At 41.1% G+C, this 18,043-nt stretch overlaps 1 protein-coding gene across 1 annotated transcript in view; it reads left to right on the top strand.

Annotated features, from left to right (window-relative positions):
* The window catches only part of TENM4 (teneurin transmembrane protein 4), a 387,133-nt gene that overhangs the window by 293,749 nt on the left and 75,341 nt on the right, over positions 1-18,043 (top strand). Inside the window, exon 18 of the mRNA XM_058800438.1 lies at positions 13,135-13,254. Coding sequence (XP_058656421.1) covers positions 13,135-13,254 — 120 coding nt within the window. The remainder of the gene's footprint in view (positions 1-13,134; positions 13,255-18,043) is intronic.

Here is an 18,043-nt window from a genome sequence, read left to right as displayed (position 1 = left end):
CGCTCTTCTAGATGAAGTGATTGACATTGTGCGCAAGTATCTCCTAAAGAGCAGTGACACATCTTCCTTTGACAGAGACAAAAGAGAAGGAAACTAAAATTTTGCGATCTATGGTGTGAATATTAGAGACTTCAGAAGAACTGAGGAAAATCATACCATCTAGAGATGGCTGATAGAGTGATTTGCAATATAAGCAATCAGGTTGAATATAGATTGGTTTTAAAATCAAGAAATTCTTTATCGCTGCAATCATCATCAAGAAACAGGAACTGGGAAACAAAACATAGTAGTTCACTTCTGTGACTGCATCTCAGGATTTTGGTTAAAGTATATTCCTGTCTGTCAGGGCTGATCATCCCTTAAAATCATTTCTTGTAGCAGGGTAACTGGGATGTCAAATTCCTAGATCACTCAGTGTCTGCCCTGAATGGTGCCTTTCAGAAGTAGTGACCCTGATCCTAGAGGTGGCTGTCAACACGTAGGTTTGAACTCTGTTGAGTCATGAACTGCTTACTTTCAACTTTCCCACACACAGCAGTTAATAGGTTGGCACTGAAAATACCCAATCTTCACGTTTGTGTGGGTATTTATTTCAGCACTTACATCTCAAGTGGTCTCTCAGGCCCCTCCAGCTCTGACTTAATGCTCTTCATGGAGGGACACTGCCAACATCTCTTGGGTACCAGCTCCCCATCAGCCTGTTTTGGTAGTCTACAGGCTGACATCATCACAGCAGTGTCAGGAAATTGGCCTGGTGTGATATTTGCCCTGATACTTGTTGCTTCCAAGGTCATCAAGGTCCAAGAAAACTGACAACAGTGACTCAGATTATAACCAAACACTTTTATGTTGCAAATTGTTGTCCTTCATTGGCATTCTGAAGATCACAGGTACTGGATAGAGATTCAGAATTCAAAATGAGCACCTGCTGGCATAAATGTTTGTCTGGTATGTAGGTTACTGGAGTGAGGAAATGAAAAGGTTCAGATCAATAGGAAGGGTTTTAATGACTGCTCTTGATTAAATGCAGTGGAAGTAATAAAACTTGTTCTACTTAAGTTAGGATGAAGAATTATACAGAGGTAGCGATGATTTATGAGGTTTCTATTCTCAAATTATCAGCATAGGGTGTGTGCCACTAAGTGTGGTCTACAGATACGTCACCTCAAGCTGGGATTGTATTGCATCTCTCAAGTATCTTGATTTTTAAGGGTGATTGCAACTAACATTGAAGAACCTCAACAGAAGGTATATTTTTTCCTGAGACAGCACCTGGTCCAGACTCATGAGAGTGTTGGGTTGTTGAAAATGCCACTACTCTTTTGGGGTTTTAAAAGACATCACATGTTCCTGTTCGTTCTTAAAGATCCTGTAGATTTGGATAAACTCAACCATTGCAAAGGTTTTCTGCTTATTTGGCCTCTCTCTGTAGTTCAGTTGCTTGTTTCACCTCCCAAAAAGCTGGACCTTTGAACAGGTCCTCTGGTCACCCTGGAAATGACAGTGCTTCAGCAGTAGTCAGTGATTGATACGTGGGAAAGCATGGTCTGGGACCATCTGGGACCCAGTTAGTCTGGACAGGCAAGACTGCCTGTTTTTGCGTGTGTGGATATGCCCTTTATTCAGTGGCATTGTCACTGAAACTTCACCAGTTGCTTTTCCAACAGACAGGTGATAATATCCCTGTTATCCATGGATCTCTGCTCAGTGTCTCTATAAAAATCACAGCAGCCACTGGGGGCAAGGTGAGCTGTTTTCATCACTCCTTCCAGCTGTTGGCTTCAAAGTTTGTCTGACAAGAGGGAGTTATTCTTATAGAGGGCTCCAGCATCCTGCTTTAGGACAGCCCTCTCCTGTTGCTGATGGGATAATTCATGAAGTTGTCTCCTTCTTGGTGTAGATCAGAACTGTAGACTACTGTTCGTGGAACTTCCTATATCTTTCTGTCCCAACGCCATCGTCCTCATGGAGTAGGGTTGGAGTTGGATCCGTGTCATTTGCTGTGAGCAATCCCCCATGAGCAGGCAACACAGGGGTGCCGTGGATCTCTGTGTCCTGTGTGTCTGGCATCCTGCATGGGCACCAGAGGCACAGGCACACTCACCATTCAGGTCAGGAACTGAGTGCTCCTCCAAGCTTCACTAGGTCATGGCTGACCTATTATCACCCTGAGAGAACTGGGGCACATTTGCATCCCTGTCTGGCCTGTTCAGAAGTGGCAGCAGCATGAAGGAGGTGACTGAATATCTCTGCAATATATTTCCTGAGCTTCAAAACTACAGCTAAGCCACTCTTCAGAGAGAACAGCAGTGAAGATTACCTAATGGATACAAATAAATGAATGTCTCGTGACAGCTAGCCTTTGAGTAAATTTATTATTGAATTACACTCTGGCTTCCTAAGAACAAGCTGAGCTGACAAGCTCTCTCACCAGTGCAGAAGAAAAAGAAAGACAATGATAAATTACCCTGATGGATAAAGGCAAAGACCTTGTCTCTTCCCAAATACCAGCAATTATATATTATTCATGTTTGGGAAGAAAAAATAATCATTACCCATATTGAAATGAGTGTTTATGATGATAAAGCAAGTAGCTAAATTAAATTTTGAATGCGCAGAATGTCTTTTCACATCATTTTGATGAACAGATAACAAGTACTCCTCTACTACTTGGTCATTCTTTTATTGATTTTGAAACCACTTACTCTTACTGTTAACTTTGTTGTTTTTAAGCCATTCTTAGTTGTCCATCACCATAAGGAGTAGCACAAGATGCAGTGCTGTCAATAAGTTGACTATAAAGTAGGATACCTGATATATTTGTTCTCTCTTGAGGGTTCATGAAATAGCAAGAACAGTCCTAGTCCACAGTCTTTTATGCTAAGTGTTGGCATGGTTAAAGTGCCTCAGAAAACCATGTGTAGAATTGGCACTTTTGTAAAGAGAATTTCAAATAATTCAATTTTGAAGTAACTGTGTTTTATACCCCTCCTTTTTTGAGACAGATTGTGTATATCTACTTGCTGCCAATAATATCAACCTGCTCTGATTACTTGGGCAGCTAGAAATAACCATCTGAGTTACATGAAACATCAGAGAGCAGCATTTGTTATTAGCTGCAAGTGTAGTCCCCGATTGCCCTCAGGTCAGTAGTCTGCAGAAAAAGTTGGTTTTGATGATTTAAAATTCTGATTGAATTAACTTTGTACATTTTTTCCCATTACTGAGTGACAAGGCATCTGTAAACATGTCACTCAACCTTCCTGTGTCCCTTCTGTGTGCCAGGCAGAGCAGTGTACCTTACTGATCCAGGTGGAGAGGGTTACACAGCACAGTTAGAAACTCAGAGAGACGGGTATGCTGTAGATGCTCAGGTGCACTGTTTTACTGCGAATAAATAAATAAATAAATGTGGTTTAGTGTCAGAGTTAAATTGCATTGGTCCCAAGTCCAGTTAAAACCCAAACTGTGAATATTGATCATGGCCAAAGAAGAGCTAAGAAAATAGGGGGGATCAAAATGTTTTTTCAGAATGTTTTGGTAGTCCTTCTGGTCACTCCTAAGTGATTTTGAAGAACATTGCTGTGTTTTCTTAGTATCCTTGAGGGAGTTTGCCCAGAGAAGCTGGGGCTGCCCTGTCCCTGGAAGTATTCAAGGTCAGGTTGGATAGGGCTCTGAGAAATCTGATCTAGTGGTAGGTGTCCCTTCCTATGGGAGGGCATTGGAGCTGGATGATCTTTAATGTCCCTTCCAACACAAACCATTCTCTGATTCTATGCATATATTCAAAGCATCTTCTCTTTTCTTTTCTCACATTTTGTCCCATTCATGGAGGGCTGTGGGTTCACCCCAGCAGATCTTTCTGAGGTTTCTTCCCAAGGAAACCAAGGTGCTCTGTCTTTTCCATGTTTTTCCATCAAGAAAAGTGTAACTTTGATACAGTGACCTAAGAAACACTTCTTTAGTTGAAGACAAAGTTAGAGGTCAAAGAACCGAAACTTACCAGGTGTAGCTTTAATCCTGATGATTTCTCCTGAGCTGGCTAGTCCAGCCCATGGCTCTGGTCCAGCTCCAAGCAGATGCAGCTCCCTTCATCAGCAGGAAATTCTCTGGGTCAGATGCACCCACTGTACACAGACACCCAGAAGCAATGGGGTAGGTGGGACAGTTTGGGTTAGGACAGCTTAGAATGCTGCATCTAAAACTTTGTCATAGAGATAAAACAGCATCCAGTGTTCTGAGGGTGAGCACTCATGGCATAGCATGGTACCTGTATTGATGGAAGCAAGGTCATATTTTTCCATATTTTAGAACAGGCTAACACAGCAAGTCTTCAAGCCTTTTCTTCCTAGTGTTATTGTCTTCCAAAGGCATCATTCTTCTTTTGATGCTTTCTACTCATATGAACTCCTTATTAGGTACAAGTCATAGCTTTTTATAAACTTACTGGTTTTTATTTTGGTAATTAGTCCCTTCTAGAGGAATTAAGAGCAAAGCATACTTTTAAAATTTACCTTTCCTATGTACAGGGCTTATTTTCTTTTCCAGTGTTTGCCCTCTGATTTTGAGTTTAGCATAACATTATTCCCATATAATAAATTAATGCAATATATGCAGCTACTTACATCAACTTTGTGGAATTTGTACCTGCAAGACTTAATGAAAGTAAAACTCCTGTCCATATTTATGTTCTTTTCCATGACATAGATAGTGTAACCATGAGGCAATTATGTTCCTCTTTTGTAACTGTCAGTAAAAGAAATTTCGTTGCACTCAATGATCTTCAAGGTCTTGTCCAGCCTTAATGATTCTGTAATTCTATAAGTCCCGTGTACAGTCATTAGAGAAATTGGGCTGCAGCTATCTAAAAATATTTTTTAAATGTTAGATATTTATGACCAAGCACAAGGGAAGGAGTAGGATCTTCCTTGTGTGATTTGGGCATGCTTGCAAGGCCCAGTGAGGCAATTGATAGAAACAATGCACCATCCTGCACCTGGAATTAAAAGGTCTCAGGTGATACCTATGTCCCAAGGAGCTCCTGAAGTGTGCAGAAAGCAGCTCATTAGGAGTTTTTTTTCATGCTTGCAAGTTTTGAAGGCTTGATATTTAAGTACCTCCCAGATTACAGAGGTACTAATGTGCACTTTTGGATTTAGGAGTCCAAACTATGGTGTACGTGTTGATGCATTCTCTTGGATCTGCACATGGATATTTGATTAAATATTTATTCAGTACTTAAATTACTGTCCTCTGAAAAAAGCTGCCATATCAGAAAGAGTGTAGCATTTATTTGCTAAATTGGTTAAAACCTCCTATATAAAAAAGCAGTTTTATAATCCCAAATATAAAATCTTTTGTATTTTATTGGACATTTTTTCCCTAATTCCTTTTGATCGTTATAAATCTATCAGACAGCTTATATGTAGTTAAAGAACTTCCCCTATGATCATCAAAGGAGAGATAATTTTATAATTAACCTGGAAATAATGTATTTTTCCTCCTCTTCTGCTTGGTTTTGTTTTCATGGTGCCTCAGATTCAATGAAAGGCAGTGCTTTTATTTCTGTTCTTCTGCAGAGCTGAATATGTGGCCAATGCTTACAAAATAAATACCAGATGTAAAATACTGTAATAATACAGAGCTACTAAGTTCTGCAGGCATTTTTAGTGAAGACTTGACATGAATAAACTATTCATCTCTGAAAGTTATTGCAGCATAAAGTCTTTATCTCTCATAGAAATAATAGCTATAAAATGACTTCTGAAAAATCATGAAATAAGCATAATTCAGTATTAGGTGGAAAAATTATCTTGTACCTTATGTACTACTAGACATTTGATTTGGATTGTACAGACCTAAAAAAATATGAGTGTGATTGTGTTTCTTTAATACCTTATGCAAAGCAGGAGTGTTTCTTTGGTTTTACTGGAGAAAAGGAGAGAGTCATCAGCTCCTAAAGCATTAGTCAATCACATTGTGAGTAAAAGTATTCTTATTGAAACTTTGCAGTAAAGCACAGCCCAACTTTATTATGTGTTGCATTTCCTATAAAACTCTGTTCTAAAATACTTTCACTTAAACAGTTGGAGGCAGTTTTACAATTCCACTGATGTCATCAGCATCTTTTCCTCTGCTGAGTAGCCTTCCCATATCCCTTACCCTCCCATCTTACAGTTATAGTTCAACTGAGAAATCTTGAGGTGTAAAAATAGTGAGTCAATGAGGCATAGAGACACAAGATGTTCTGAATGGCAGGAGTGGCATCCAAGAGTGGCCAGATTGCTTGGCAGATCAGAGAGGAAGATTTTGCTGTCATAAAGATAAAAGGACACACATCAAGAAGGTGAATAATGTTCAATTCCTGGGAGAAGTATTCAAAGCAATAAGGACCTGAGTCTTTCAAAATGGAGCCAATAGGGAATTCTTGTGAGAGCAATGATCATGGAATTTCTAAGAGTGGTAGGAGGTCCTCAAAGGATATTAAATTTTGTTACCAAGCTGTCATGCAATAAATATACCTCCTTTTCCTTTTGGAGGAGCTACAACCAGCAGTCACTAATGCTGCTAAAAAAAGATGATGCCCAAGGAGATGTTAAAGAACCATCAGTTTATAAGTCTTCACAGAGCAGAATGGAGTCAGGTGCATACAGTGGGAAGCCTAAGAAACTGAGCAATTTATCACAAAACCAAGTCCTTGCATCTATACTAAAAATATCAGAGGAAGAGCACTCACTGGGTTGATACTATCAAGTTAGACCAGATCTAAAGAGACAGTAAGAATAAAATCTGTGTCTAGAGATGTTATTATAAATATTGATTAATAAGCACTTCTTTTTTGACTTCAAAAACCAACTTCATTAGCCACATCTATAAAAGTATCTGAGCATTATGTAGCCTTTTCCCCTGTCCTTCAGGCAATTTAAGTAATGGGTGTTCACTGGAGCTTTTCATTCACTTGGCTTTGCTATTTCTTTCATGGAATATCTAAATACTGTAGAAGACTTCTTGCAAAAGGTTAACAGCTAAGGACCATGCCCACATAGTGATCAGCATCTCCTGATCCTTCAGAGATGAGACCTGTTTAGTACCATCACTGAGTAGGTAAAACAAACAGGGCAGGTGCAGCTTCTTGCTTCAACTTAGAATTGGCTTTCTTTTACTGATTCTGTTCAGAGCTCTTAAAAACTTTGCTCTTTGTCACCCATTCTCCTTCTCCAGGGTCCCTGTTCCATCCGTGGCTCACAAAGCAGAGTGGCAGGATCTGTTCCAAGCCATGTCTAAGTGTCAGTGCCACTTAGCAGGTCCCCTTATGGGATATGGTCAAATGTTAGTGCATTTAGTCTCTTTGTCACATTGACACCAGCATTCTGGTGCTCCCCTTAGTGCAAACTCCTCAGATGAGCCTAATCAGTTATTTAGAATCATAGAATATTTTTGGGTGAAAGTGACCTTTAAAGGCTATCTAGCCCCTGCCATGAATAGGGACATCTTCAGCTGTATTGGGTTGCTCAGAGCCCCATCCAACTTGGCCTTGAATGTTTCCTGGGATGGGGCAGCCACAACCTCCCCATACAGCCTGTACTGGTGTTTTGCTATCCTTATCATAAACTGCTTCTTCCTTAAATCTAGTGTGAATCTACCTTCTTCTAGTTTAGAATCATTGTTCCATGTCCTATTGCATCAAGTCCTGCTAAATTCAGCAGGATTGTATCCCAGCTGCCCAGCATGTGCCAAGCCCTTTCAGAAGCTCACTTGTACTGTCCATGATAGTGTGGGATTCTTTCTGCATGAGTCCTCTTCAATTTTAATTTCCTATATAAAAGTCTGCCTATTTTCTTTTTAACAAGGAGACCTTCAGAAGGATCATTTGCATTCTTTTTCCTTACCTTAATTCTTTAATTCAGATGGCAGCTGAGAGCAGTACATAGGTTTTGACTTGAAGCTTTTCTTACAACTAAACTGAACTAAAAAAGTCAGACAGATTTACTTAGTTCAAGGAAAGACTGTCAGGAGGTTTTTCTCCACAGTTAAGAGGCGAGTGGGCAGGGCTGTTTTTACAGACGGCTTTTGAGGGAAATACTGCCACAAGCAATGAACTTGAACGTCTCTATGTTCTGACCTTTCCTCTTATTCTTTTGTCCTTCATCTGCCAGCTCAGGCATTTTCTGTGTGTCCGTGTGTTTGATCATGATGCCCTTAGCTTTTACCTGGCATTCTACCAAGTGCTCTGTCTATCCTGGTACAAGGCTGCCCTGAGGTTGTTTGACATTAGACAGGCACATTCAACCCAAAATGGACGAGGTACATTTTGCTTTATCCTCTCTTACTCTTAAGCAAAAAGGCCACAGCCAAGGCTAAAGACAAGAGACTGTAGCACATCTGCACTTCTAGGCACTTATCAGACTGAGCAGATCACAGATGAATGCCATGAGAATGTAAAAATCCCTCTGCAAAGGGATTATCACATTACTACAATTATTCTTCTTATGTCTCTGTAAGGAGGTGATTCTTATTTTGCAGGTGCAGTAAAGAGACATGAACAGACCAGCTGACATGACTGGTGTCACATGGAAAGGCTGTAGAGATTATTTTTCATTAATAACATTCTTCCCAATGAATTATAACTTTCTGGATTTTTGTTCTGTGGAGCTCTGTTGAAGTTTTATCCTGAGGAGAAGGATAAATCCTATATATATGTATATATATATATATATATATATATATACCAATAAAATATTAAAGTGGTAAGTTCAAAAATATTTCTAATGTCAAATTAAAATATTTGTTATTAATAACTTGGCTGAGGATGGCTAAGCAGTCATGATAACCATTATCGCACACATTGAAACCTTTAAACAAGAATGAGGTATGTGGGAAGTATTTTGAGGAGCAACAGAAATTATTCAGAGTGAGATTTCCCATGTCACCTATCCTCAGTTAAAGCAAGAACATACATTTCTTGCAGAAAAAGTGGGATTTAGGATGCATGGAATTTTCTTCTCACAATGAAAAATGCTTAACAGAAGCAGTATTTTTCCCTTATTTCAAAATGCAGAAAACATCTGTGACTAAAGTGCATTGGAAGGACCAGTGTCTAGGTTGTGAGACACTGGATCAGAGTTAGTATTAAAGACAAATCTTTAATGTACTCCCATGAGGTGAAATGGCTTTTGTGGAATTTACTTTTCTGGCTTCTGTTCTAAGGCTTGAATTTTGTTGACAGTGTGTCAAATTTTATTTGTCTCTGAGCAATAGGAATGTAAAGGCATCAGAGTGCCCCTGCCTGCTTTGCCACTGTGGCCCAGATCTTAGCAGAAAGACTTATTTAATTTTCTTGGGAATGAAGGGTAACTTCACAAAGCAACAGTGTAAAATTGTCTGATACACCATCTGGCCTCGTAAATAGCATTTTGACAATGATTTGGTCTTTCAAGCAAGTTTTTATGACAAATAAAAAAAATTAAAAGTCTAATTAAAGAAGAGGAGAAATGGAGACTGCTTTTCCTTGTAAAACAAGAATCTATACAGTGTTATGTAACAGTAGTGAAGGACTAAACAAACAAAAAACCAAAAACCAGAGGCAATAGGTGGACTCTGGTAACAATTTATTGAAAAGATGAGACTCAGGCTACAAGAAATTGAATTTTGTTCAACTGCAGAAAACACTCTGAACTAGCAGGCCTGGACTGATGGAATAAATCTCTTCTATTAACATGAGAGATAATTTTATGTAAATGTATTTGGAGACCTTCTAGCAGAGCTGAGCATCTTAGCAGTACCACTTCTTTGCAGGGTAATTGCATTTAGACCAAGGTCAGCTGAAGGAAATAGCTGACTAAATTAGCATTAACCAGGATCCTGGGGGGCTTGGGGCATTGTAGACACTCAATCTTGTCTTCATAAAGGACATGTTGACACTAGAGAAGCCAGCTGCTTCCAATGCACTGTGTTTTATTCAAGTGGGGCAGATTTTATCACCCAGGGAGGTAGAAGATTTGAGACTCATCAGAGACAGTCTGGGCTTGAGTTTTCTTCCAGTTTCCCTCTCTATCTCTTTTAAATGGATTCAGATTCATGCATCTTGCTCCATCTTCTTTTTACTGCTGTGGGTTGGGAATGATGTCCCCTTAGTGGTAACATCTTTCCTTAAAGCATGGAAATAAAGCAATGCTTACAGTCCTCAGGAGGGTGGGGATGCAGCTGGGTTTGCTGACAAGCTGCTTCTCTGAGAAGAGACAGCCTCCAAGTCCATGAGCACGTAGGTGTGTTTAGAAGAGTTGGATGAGTGCTGGGAAGCATCATCCAGGATAGAAACTGAGTCTCCTTCCAAAGGTGGGCTGTCAAATGCATTTGCTACAGCTGCCAAGGTGAGAGGAAACTCACTGTTTGCCCACCTTGTGCTGGTGCTTGTAGAAGTAATTGTCAGTGACATGTAATGGAGCAGATGCTTGTGGATATAAAGCACATCCCCAATTTACTGAGCCAAGGGTCTAGGCCAAGCTGCTTGCACTGTTACTTAGAACTTTAAAACTGCCCGGACGTGTCTTGTGTGTAGGGCAGTAGGAGAGGCACCTGCAACATGTATGTTTTTCTTTACTTGCTTTGACCCCTTAGAAGAAAAAAAAAAAACAGGTGGAAGTGTTCTTCTTGGATTCACAGAAATGTATGATCTTGTTCTTATTATTTTAAAATATTTGCAGTTGCACTGTTTACTTGAATATGTGGTACAGAGCATCAATTCTTTTGTACTCAGGTGTTCGTATTCATGAAAGAGTTTGCAGTGATTCCTTGTCTTCCATAAAATATTCAGCTCATTTGATGAGAAACTGAGAGAAGGAAGTTTCAAACCCACTCTGGTCTCTCTGAAGCATGGAAAAGAAGATGGGGCAGAGTGGAGCAGGTCATGAAAAAAACTGGGAAACGAGAGCCCAGGTTCTGCTGTTAGCTCAGAGATGTGCTCAGACATGTTCACTTTACACAAAAATTGCACTGCAGGTGGTGACCTGTTGACTTCATTGGGGTTATTCCAAGCATTGACATTTTTCCAAGGATATTCCATGGCATCTTGATTATTTTGAGTTATGCTCTACCTGTGTGTTAGAGAGTGATGTGCATAATACTGTACTGGATTCTTGTTTTCCAGTTGTTACATATGGAAAGCTGAGTTAGAGCCCTTAATGGGAGAAGCAAAAGAAATATTAAGGATGTTATTCCCCTCATTGGCCCTATCCCAGAAAATGTTCAAGGCCAAGTTAGATGGGGCTCTGAGTAAAGCAGTCTAGTGGAAGGCAGGCAGTTTGGAACTACATGGTCTTTAATATCCCTTCTAGCCCAAACCATTGTAGAATTGTTGGATTATTAGCTCCAAACTTGGTCCAAGTCTTTTCCTACATGACTCCTAAGAAGTCAGTGATGATACATCAGAGAAAACTCAGTGATATAAAAATAATTTCCAGTATCTAATTTTCTTGTGACCTATTCCAAAATTACATGTGAATATAGTCACATCTCAGATTGCAGACAGATTTTGGTATCGCTGCAGTAACTTTTGATAATATTGGAGCTCTCCATTTAGATCAGAAGGAATTGTTTTAAGACTCCCTGGCAAATGGTCTGTTTGCTGTACTGTGGAACGTAAAAATTGTGCAGCTTTTATTAAATAGAAGTTATGCTTTATCTCCTTGCATTATACAATCTCAGATTTTTAGGTGGACTGTAAGAAAATAACTGGCTCTTTCCCTAATGATCTGTGTTTATGAAATCATCTTTACAAAACATTGCAGAAATCATCCTTTGCCTCAGTGAACCAGCAAAGCACCATTGCTCCGTTGAAGTGCAGCTGGGATGATTTACTCTAGCTGAGATCTGGTTCTGCACCTGGAGAAACATTGGCTTTCAATCTCTGCTCTCCAGCAGGACAGCACTTAGAAAAATTATTCATTGGGTCACGTTAGCACACTGACACTACAATTTGCTGTTGCTGCTCAGAAAAATAGTTACCTTCAGCCAAAAATTGGGTTCAGACACTCTCACAGACATGTGATGTTTTGTCTTTATGGGAAGCTTCTAAGGTAGCAATGTAGTAATGACTTAGAAGTCTGGAAACAGACTTTGGAATGAGAACCAAGAATATTTGTCTTTGGCTTTACTGCAGGTTTTCTGACTGACCTTGGACAACTGAAAATCATTCCATGTTTTATTTCCTCTCTCTGTAAAATACCAATCTGGCTGTATTAATCAGTGTTTGTAAAGGTCCTTGAAATCCTTAGATAAAAGAGCATATTACAGATCACAGAGTAGTTGGAATAGATGTAGCCTATAAAATGGTGCAATCTACCAAACTTGGGAAGAAAAAGAGGGGAAGAAAAAGCCCATCCTATTAGTGTGCTCAGCTCCACAGGCAAATTGTAAGGAAGCTTTCTGAACCCAGCAAATTTTCTGTCATGGTTTTCCCAAATGAGAAAGAAATGAGCTGCCAAGCTTTGGTCAGGATCTTCTGGGGCTTTTGTGCCTTAAATATGTCCATGTACTGCATGGTAATTTTCAGCTCTCTTTGATTTAAAAATACACCTTGCTTTTAATTAGGGCAATACTGTTAAAACACTACTGGCTGTTAGGAAAAGGTTCATCACTCAGAGGCTGGTTGGGCACTGGAAGAGGCTCCTGATGGAGTGTCATGCCACCAAGCCTGCCAGAGTTGCAGATGTGTTTGGACAACACTTTCAGGAACATGGTATGATTTGAGGGCTGTTCTGTGCAGGGCCAGGAGCTGGGCTCAATGATCCTTGTGAGTCCCTTCCATCTCAGGAGATTCTGTGATTGTGTGAAATTCCGGTGTGATGTTGTAAATCCTACAGAAATTTATACTTAAGGATATGCTGCAGCAGTTGCTTTCATATAATAGGGTAATTGTAAACCTCACTTTGATTATCCAAGGTTTTTACACAATGCCTGAGAAAGCCTTCAAGGGCAGCATCCCACCATCAAAACACATGGTATGACCTCCAGCTTTACAGGTTATAAAGGCCTCGCCTTTCTAATCCATAGGAATTCCTAGCCACATCAACAGAGGAAGAAACTGCATTTGTCCAAAAGACTTACTGTTTCTTATTATTTTTCTCTTTCTTGCAGACATGCATGTGTGATTCGAGGCCAGGTGATGACAGCAGATGGGACCCCTTTAGTTGGAGTGAACATCAGCTTTGTCAACAATCCTCTGTTTGGATACACAATCAGCAGACAAGATGGCAGGTAGGATGTCTGTATGGGATTTACAGTGTTCAGGCAGTAGTAACAGCATTATTGCCATGACCACTAAAGAGAAACTCTTTCCAAGAGCACGTTTATTATTCATGCCTTTTGAAGATGTTGGTGCATTAATGTTGGTTGTTTTGGGGCTGCATCTGGCTGGTGACTGATCCCCAGTTCTGTTCCTTGCTCTTCAGTTCCAGGGCCAGTCTTGTTCAGTGCATTTATCAATGGCCTGGATGCAGGAGTTGAATGCACCATTAGCAAGATGCTGATGGTACCAAACTGGGAGGTGGTCTTGATGCTCCTGAGGGACAAGAGACCTTGCAGAGGGATGTAGGTACATTGGAGCATTGGGCTGTGATGAATGGGATGAATTTTAAAAAGTCAAAATGCTGGATTTTCTGCACCTGGAACAAAGTAACACCAGGCACAAGTATAAACTGAGACAGGAGTGGCTGGAGAACAACCCTGCATGCAGGGATCAGAGGGTGCTGGCCAGCAACAGCTGAATAGAAGCTGTTAGAGCTGTGTGTCTTGCAGCCAAGAGGGCAAACCCCAACCTGTGGTGTATCAAACACAGCATGACCAGCCTGTAAAAAAGGTGGTTGTCCTGCTGTATCCAGTGTTGGTGTGGCCTCGCTCAGAGCACTGCATGCAGTTCTGGGCCCCATAATTTAAGAAAAGTGTTCAGGTCCCTTAATGTGTCCAGAGGAGGGCAAGAAAGTAGTGAGAAGGCTGGAAGGAATATCCTGTGAGCAGCATCTGAGGACTCTGAGTTTTTCTAGTTCAGAGAAAAGGGGGCTTGAAGGGTGTCCCCATTGCTTCCTAGAGCTTCCTAAGGAGCAGGTGTGGAGAGGGAAGTACTGAGCTCACCTCCTTGGTATCCACTGATAGGACTCATGGGAATGGTTCAAAACCGGGAGAGATTTAGACTGGACATGAAGAAACATTTCTTAACTGAGAGGGTTAAACACTGAAGCAGGCTTCCAGTTAAGCAAACTTCCCTGTTGAACTATCCAGAAGCCACTCACACCACCTGAGCTGGGACAGGGGTCCCTTTGCAGCCACACTCCACACTCACACAGTCACACCAGGGTTCCTCACCCACTAGACCTCAGGTGTCCCATAGCAGTGTCTCGTGTCCAGATCCCTAAAACAATTTAATCTTGGTACAATAACTAAATAACAAAAGAGTCCAAGCTGCTGCCTGCAAGGAGGGACCCTGGACAAAGGAAACCCTAGACTTTTAACCCTCACAGTCTAAGCCTGGGAAAGTCTGGAGTTGTCAGCTCCTGTCGTCTCTCCTTGTGGCTACTTGGTAGTTCCCTGCCTCTTGCCTCAGGCTTTGGCTTGGCCTCCTGCCCCCCAGGGAGCTCAGCTGCAGCTCACACTATAGATGCACACCAGGCTACCAGCACCAAGTGTAACCTCAGCATTCCTAGAGGCATTCAATGTCCTAAGCCTGTCAGTGTTTTAAGAGGCATTTGGACAATGCCCTTAATAACGTGGTTTAATTTGATCAGCCCTGAACTTGTAAGGCAGCTCAACTTGATGATCCTTGTAGTTCCCTAACAAATGAATAGCCTCTTCTCTTCTCTTCTCTTCTCTTCTCTTCTCTTCTCTTCTCTTCTCTTCTCTTCTCTTCTCTTCTCTTCTCTTCTCTTCTCTTCTCTTCTCTTCTCTTCTCTTCTCTTCTCTTCTCTTCTCTTCTCTTCTCTTCTCTTCTCTTCTCTTCTCTTCCCTTCCCTTCCCTTCCCTTCCCTTCCCTTCCCTTCCCTTCCCTTCCCTTCCCTTCCCTTCCCTTCCCTTCCCTTCCCTTCCCTTCCCTTCCCTTCCCTTCCCTTCCCTTCCCTTCCCTTCCCTTCCCTTCCCTTCCCCCTCCCCCCTCCCCACTCCCCCCTTTCCTTCCCATTATTTATTATTATTAATTTAGTGATACCACCTAGAATCTTTAGCCAGCAATTTGGTAATGCAGTGCCCATGCATAGAAAAAGATGTCTCCTGCTCCCAGCAGATATATTCTTGTTAATTCATGTTGAAATTATTAGGAAGTCATTAAGATTACGGTTGTGTTAGAGGCAGAATCTCAGCAATCATGCTCAACCAAGACAAAAGCAGTGCAAATTGGGAATGTCTTTCATCTTATCTTTTGTTTGTTAGTGCTAATTGGCTCCCTTTCTTTTAAGAACAAAAGCGTAACAGAAGGGCTTCCAGCTGCATACGCTCTACATATTGACTACTAACCACTAGCACTTGGGAGAGGATTTATGGGTTTTAGCACCTCTCTAATCCACAAGTTTCATTTGAGTTGGCCAGAGAAACAGAATTGTAATGAAAAAGAAGAACATGTGCTAGACACGTGTGCTTGATGATGTCCGGTTCACACTCAGGGGTGTTCACACCTACTGTTACACTGGTGGGGACTGGGAGGCTTTCCAAATGATGCTCCAACCCTTCAACGATATGACAATAAAATGCATATGATAAAGAGACATTCCAGAAAGAGGACACCCCTGGAGCTGGTGTCTTCTTATTGCCACTGGCTTAGGCATTGCTGCAAAAAGGAGAAAATTTGAACATTTGTGCTTAAGGGTATCTTTGGCAACCTTACTGAATCTGCTTTGTGGCAAAATGGGATCCAAACCACACTCTCATATTTAGCTTGCTGTGTATGGATCAGCACAAAATCTGTATCCAGTAGAACAGATAAATATGACTAAAAGATTGCTAGACAACAGTGCCTGTCATAACCTTTTGTTCTGTCTGTCTGTTTCCTTGTGTGTGTACAACACCCAACTGCTGCATGTAATTATTAATTTAGATTACAAATACTTTGAGGAAAGAAACCATCTCTTTACATTGCAGTTGTGCTGGACCTAGCACAGAGGGGCCCTGTTGTAACTGGACCTCTAGCCAGCAAACATGAAAGCTAAAGGGACAGAGCATGGAGGTAACTGCTGCCATCCAGGCTCCAGACCTTTGTAATATTCAAGCAACTATTTCTTTCTGATTCTTCAGTGGTGAGAGGTAACCCCCCCCATGCTACAAATCTACTTCTACTGGCAGTTCAAGCTAGGGATGCTCCTTCCATGCTATGTGCTTCCCAAAGTCCAGCTGAGCAGGGGCACAGGGCAGAAGGCAATGCAGCCGGAGCATCAGTATGCTCCACCAGGCTTCGGTGGACTCCTGGTTCCTTGGAGTGGCTGCCAGCCTCCAAAAGCTAAATTAGTTTCAAGGAGCTCAGGGCTGCAGCTTGCTGACTCAGCCCCCAGCAGATACCCAGCTCTAAGTGATAAAAATGACAGAGATCAGCTGTCTCAGAGCAAGGAATCTGTGACCAAGTGGGATTCATCCTAAAGCTGTGATTTCTGTAGGCAACTGGTGGGAGTCAGTGTACCCCCTGACTCTGTGGTGTCAGCTCTTCTGATTTCACTTTCTTCACCTTCCTCTTAAGGCAGTCTGCTTCTACAGAAACCTGGTGCACAAACATCAAACAAATTATCCAGTTGCAGTGCTGAGCCTCCAGAATAATGAATATACCTCCCAACTTGGCTAAGGGATACATGCAGGTATTTTGTCAAATGAACAGGCACATCAGTGCATCTGTGTACTCTGTAGGTACTCTGTGGACAAAAACCACTTGTCCATAAATGGACAAGTTAAAGAACACCAAAATTCATGGAACCCAATGGTTTGGGCTGGAAGCAGCCTTAAAGATCATCTGGTTCCAACTCCCCTGCCATAAGCAGGGACAACTCCCACTAGACCAGGTCACTCAAAGTCCTTGAAATCCATCCTTGAGTCCAGTGACTTCCTCAGTGGTCTGTAAATTACCTTGAACTATATAAGACCATTCAAGCTAAAACTTGTCAGGCCAAAAAATGTTGTCAGACATCCTGATTTCTAATCCCAGCCTCTGATTTAGTGGGTACAATTAGGTGCATCTCTTGACTTTCCCAGTCCAATGAACCAGCCAGTGAAAGAGAGTTAATATTTACTTGTGTTCCTTACTGATTTTTCTAGTATTTATTTAATGCCATATATAAAGCACTTTCCAAATCATGTAAAGAATTCATGCTGTTCCAGTTTCTATTATCTTTTCTATGGGTTTGAGTATTTTTTTTAATAGGGCATGTCTCATCAGCTTTTGTACAGCAAAGTTTTCATGTGATTGGGTCAACTTTGTTTTAAGGAATTGATGCTCTTAGACAAGAAGCAGGTTCTCCTGAACTACAGTAGCAGGCTGCATGCAGTCCAGAGCATTCCCAGTCATAGAGGGTCATCCCTCCCATCTTTAGTGTCATTCTGGTTTGGAGAATAAATGGGAGCACACATGCAAGCAGTTACCTTGTTCCGGGGGTCATGAGATAACTGCATAAAACTCAGCAGGTTTATTATTAGGCATATTCACCATAGGAATATATATTCTTGAAAATGTGCACTGAGTTGCCTTAAATTGATTTAGTAAATCAGTTTACTGATAGCAGGGAAATAACTGGGGTTTTAAAGTAAGGGACTTTAAAGATACAATTGCATCAGTTTAGCTAGATTGGTTCCTAAGCTGATTTTGTCACTCCAGGTTTGGGGGTTTTGAGGTTTCTTTTTGGCCTGATAAAGTCTCCAAATGAGTAAGTAAAATTTCAGTTTTAGAATTACAGTGAGATAAATTTTTCACCTCTGTAAGAGGACTCACTTTATTCCAGGTCTCTCCTATAACATTGCTCAGATACAGCCTGAAATAGTGAAACCCTGGTCCTGTTTAAGTCACATTACTTAGACTCAGCAAAAC

Source organism: Ammospiza caudacuta, chromosome 2, assembly GCF_027887145.1.
Source record: "Ammospiza caudacuta isolate bAmmCau1 chromosome 2, bAmmCau1.pri, whole genome shotgun sequence".
Taxonomy (NCBI): domain Eukaryota; kingdom Metazoa; phylum Chordata; class Aves; order Passeriformes; family Passerellidae; genus Ammospiza; species Ammospiza caudacuta.
The sequence above is the reverse complement of the archived record's forward strand: the minus strand, read 5'-3'. Positions and strand labels throughout refer to the sequence as shown.